At 46.7% G+C, this 5,000-nt stretch overlaps 1 protein-coding gene across 1 annotated transcript in view; it reads right to left on the reverse strand.

Annotated features, from left to right (window-relative positions):
- prkcg (protein kinase C, gamma) overlaps nt 1–5,000 on the reverse strand; it is a gene marked incomplete at its 5' end in the record, with an annotated part of 13,193 nt that overhangs the window by 3,539 nt on the left and 4,654 nt on the right. Inside the window, 6 exons of the mRNA XM_083679288.1 lie at nt 217–355; nt 817–879; nt 1,379–1,470; nt 2,511–2,684; nt 4,081–4,275; nt 4,527–4,722. Coding sequence (XP_083535414.1) covers nt 217–355; nt 817–879; nt 1,379–1,470; nt 2,511–2,684; nt 4,081–4,275; nt 4,527–4,722 — 859 coding nt within the window. The remainder of the gene's footprint in view (nt 1–216; nt 356–816; nt 880–1,378; nt 1,471–2,510; nt 2,685–4,080; nt 4,276–4,526; nt 4,723–5,000) is intronic.

The following is a 5,000-nucleotide window of genomic DNA, read 5'->3' on the forward strand; positions in this document are numbered from 1 at the left end:
CACACACACCCACGCACACTAATTGAATTATGAGTTAATTATTCAAAAATGCTGACAAGGTCACAAAGGAGAGATTATATGAAAAGAGCAGCAGGAGGGGCGAACTGAGGACAACATTAACAGAAGGAATAGAGGAGAATAAGGAGGGATGACTGTGTGAGAGAGGGCGGGGGGGGGGGGGGGTAGAGGGGGGTGATAGGGGGGAGTGGACAGTACCTCAGGGGCTATGTAGTCTGGGGTCCCACAGAAGGTGCGGGTGGTGTCCCCCTCCAACATGCCCTCCCTGCACATCCCAAAGTCTGCTATCTTGATATGGCCTTCACTGTCCAACAGCACATTATCTAGCTTCAGATCCCTGGGGAAGAGGGGGTGGGGGAGAGAGATAGAGAGAGGGACAGAGAGAGAGAGAGAGAGAGAGAGAGAGAGAGAGAGAGAGAGAGAGAGAGAGAGAGAGAGAGAGAGAGAGAGAGATAGATAGAAAAAGAGAGGAGGGGGATAAGGTGAGAGAGAGAGGGGAGGAGAGAAGGAGAGAGGAAGAGAGATTGAGAGAGATTGAGAGAGGTAGAGAAAGACGGAGGGGGTGGGGGGGAGTAGGAGCTGAGATGTCATCCTTTTCATAAACCATTGTCATTAATCTAATCACCATTGCTCTGTATAGATGCTGAACATCAAGGTCGGGGTCAAGTCCATGTGGGGTTGATTCAAATCATGAGTTGAAAAAAGCACCATAGAGAATAATGGAACTTTCTCAATTGAATCCCCTGAATTGACTGTAATGGAACTGTTGTGATGTGTCAGGGCAGTGTGTGTCTCTACCTGTAGATAATGCCTTTAGTATGGAGGAAGAAGAGACCAATGGCTATCTCTCCTGCATAGAACCTGAGAGAGAGGGAGAGGCAGGGAAGAGAGAGAAAGGGAAACAGGGAGGGAGAGGGAGAGAGGTAGAGGGAGAGGGAGAGGAGAGGAGTCACTGTTTGTTGCCAGAGATTGCACATCACTACATTACAAGGTTAGGGTTAAACAAACTGAAATACAGAGAGAAAGAGAATGATAGAGAGAGGGGGAAGATGACAAGGGAGAGAGAGAGAGAGAGACAGAATGAAGTCAAAGAGGACAGTGAAAGGGAGGGAAACAGATTAGATGAAAGGCACACAGAGAGAATAAGAGAGAGAGTTAGCTATTGATAACTGATCAAAGATTATCGATCAGGGGTTAGCCAATGGCCAGGGGTGGGAGGAAGGGAGGGATGGAGAGAGAGAGAGGAAGAGAGGGGGAAGAGATAGAAGTGTCAGTGATGGAATGAAAGAGAGAAAGAGGAAGAGAGGAGGAAATGGAGATCAGTACAAGAGGTACTGATTGGGGTGTATCCTGTACGTACGCTGCATGAGGCTCTTTAAATTTGCCCACGATCTGGATGTGAAACATCAGGTCTCCCCCGTTAACATACTCCATCACATAGTACAGACGGTCCTGGAGAAATAACACACACTTTTATGAACACATTATGAACACACACACACACACACACACACACACACACACACACACACACACACACACACACACACACACACACTGAAACATACACAAACACAATGCACACACAGCAGGTTATTTTAAGACAAACCTGGGAATAGAAGTACAATTTGACCTTTTAATTCAACACTTCAGCTAATTACTGTTTAACCTGCAGGGGGGGATACAGCATAGACAACACTAACACCAATGAATGGACTCTATCTCTCCAACATAACACACACACACACACGCATGCACACACGCATGCACGCGCACACAGTTCTTGCACTTATATCTCATACAAATGCTAAAATTAGCATCACATGGACAACACTAGACAAAGCATTCACACACACACACACACACACACACACACACACACACACACACACACACACACACACATACAAACACACACTCACACACACACACACACACACACACACACACACACACACACACACACACACACATGCATTACGTAACCCCCTCCAGTAAAAATTAAAAAGCAATCTGTTCTCGTTAAATAACCCCCTCTCCAGGACTAACGACCTCGTTAAGGGAAGCAAGCTAATTAATTCATTAATTTATTTAAGCACAGATCTGGGTCAACTTAGATAGACCAATATTATAATTAAGACGTGAATTATCTAAAATGCCTTAAATGTATGGTTCATTTGGCCAAGAAAGAATGGTTGAATCAGGACCTCAAAAAGGAATTTCAGTGGTGTCAGTTCTCTGTCATCTATTAAATAACCCTCTTTGCAAATCATTGCAAGCACACATAATTACATGTACAAATAATATAACTACAGCCATGTAGTGCTCATGTGGTGAAACAGGAATGTGTTGTACTGTAACTAACACATGTAGGCCTGTTTTGCAGTTCGGATTAGCTTCACACACACACACACACACACACACACACACACACACACACACACACACACACACACACACACACACACACACACACACACACACACACACACCTCTGTCTGAAAGGCGCTGTAGAGCGCTGTGAGGAAGTGAGGCCGTTTGGTCAAACCCAGAACCCTCCTCTCCACCATGGCGCTCTCCGTGTCCTCATCCTGAAACAGCACGTCCTTCTTCAACACCTTCACTGCAAATAAGCGCTCACTCCCTCTCTCCTCCGCCAGCAACACCTGAGAGAAGGAGCGAGAGAGAGAGGGGTCAGGGGACAGAGAGACACTATTAAAAGAAGGAAGGGAGGGAATTCAGTTGAAAATGTGTTGAGACAGAGCATAGCCTATAGTCCGTCTGTCTATCAGTCAGGCTGCCTGCCTGCCTACCTATCAGTTAGTCTGTCTGTCTATCAGTCAGTTGGTATTGTGTTGTACTGACAGACAGACAACCTAATTGACGGCTTTGTATGAACACATTAGCTTTGCTAAGCACGTTCAATGGTAATATCACACCTCTGATGTAACAGATGGCAGCTAGTCGTAGCTTTGTAACTAGCATCAGGTGGTGACGTCACTTTCACTTCTAAAGTCAACTGTCCCCACGGGACCAGAGTCTGTCTGGCTTTTGTGCTTCAGAGAAACTGCTGCTGTGAGCATTGTATCAAAACCTGCAGTGGGCTTCGAAGTTAGTTCAGTCCACTAGTGTGAACAAAGAACCCAAGGCCAAGAAAATCTAACAAACTATTATGTGTTTGTTTATCAGTGAATATATTGGGCAACATAGCCTACTGTACAGTGTACTTCTTGACAAAGTGTGTTGTGTGTTTTCGACTGTGACATCCACAATATCTGTCACATTCCAACAAACTCTTTATTTTGTGTGTGTGTCTCTCTCCCTCCTTCCCTTCCTGTCAATCTCCCTATCTCTGCGCCGGCTCTCTAAAACGCATATTCAAATGGGATTTGTGATTGTTCAAGGTATTACAAAGCTACAAAAGAAGTCCTTCTCTCTCTCTCTCTCTCTCTCTCTCTCTCTCTCTCTCTCTCTCTCTCTCTCTCTCTCTCTCTCTCTCTCTCTCTCTCTCTCTCTCTCTCTCCCCATCTCCCTCATCCTCCCTCGTTCTCTACTGTATCTTCCTCTGTTTCCCTTAGTCACTTGCCTCTAGCTGCAGTACAGTAATCCCTCTCCTCTCCCTCATCCCCCTCTCTCTCTTTCTCCGCCTGCAACCCTGGGGTCTCTCGCTCCTTTTTTGGGTCCTATCGCTCTCTCTTACGTAAGCAGATTCAGTTCCTCCCCTCCCCATCCCCCACCCGTCCTCTGCAGACCCCGCTCTGACGGTTATGAAACAGCACAAAGGGAATTCAGATGAAACCGAATGAAATTCCATTTCACTCATTAGCTATTCTTGAGGGGAATTAAATATTGAGATCAAAATGTCCCTTGAAACGGCACAGAGTTTGTCTGTGTGGCATGTAGGGTACGCTACCAACCAGTCCTGGATTCTGAGGATGGTTTTCACAGGAAGTGTTGGGAAAGTGATGGTATTAACAATAGATATTCAAATAGTTTATACTGTAAATGGCAAATGGCTTCGATATGATGTTGTGTAATAATTTCTATGAGTAAAGGTGTTACCTTTCCGAAGCTGCCTTTGCCCAGCACCATGAGGAAGTTGAAGTCCTGGAGCCCCACGGTAGCTACCTTGCCTGGGCCTGGGGGGAGTGCAGCCGGGCAGGGGAGCACGGAGGTAGAAATGGACACAGGGAGGGGGGCAAGTGCCGGGGTAGGGGTAGGGGGGAAAGAGGGGGTCAACCCATCAGGGCCAGGTTCCTAGCAGCAGAGTGCGGGGGAGGGAGAAGGAGGGGAGTTAGAACTAGAGCACACAAGACACACTCTCACACACACACACACACACACACACACACACACACAGTTCACTACTTCAGCAGAGCACTCCTGCGCCCTGGTGGTAGAACAGTATAACTGACATTATGAAAATTAAAGAATCTAATGAGGAATCATCTTTAACTACATCCCCCATAATTCCACACTATTATTCTCCATTTCAGTGCATTTCTTACATCTGCGTCGGGGACAGGGAAGTTGTAGTACTCTCCCTCATCCTGAGCCAGCAGTTTATACCAGCCACTGACGGAGAGTCGGAATATCTCGCTCACTCCGAAGGACAGCGCTCCCATGAAGTCATTCCGAGATGTACGGTCCCAATCCCACACCTCCACGGATAGACGTCTGTCCCTCTGTCGACCACGCACAGAGCTGGAGGGAGGGAGAGAGAGAGAGAGAGAGAGAGAGAGAAAGAGAGAGAGAGAGAGAGAGAGAGAGAGAGAGAGAAAGAGACAGAGAAAGAAGGACACAAGGTTGCTTCAGAAAACTATAAGGATGTAGTGTGATTGTGATACTGTTCAGGGCACCAGTATTGAACCTAGGTCATCAGAGCACCTCAAAACCCAGACCTAAAGCTTCACCCACACACACACACACACACACACACACACACACACACACACACACACACACACACACACACACACACA

This window comes from Argentina silus, assembly GCF_951799395.1.
Source record: "Argentina silus genome assembly, chromosome: 10".
Lineage (NCBI taxonomy): Eukaryota > Metazoa > Chordata > Actinopteri > Argentiniformes > Argentinidae > Argentina > Argentina silus.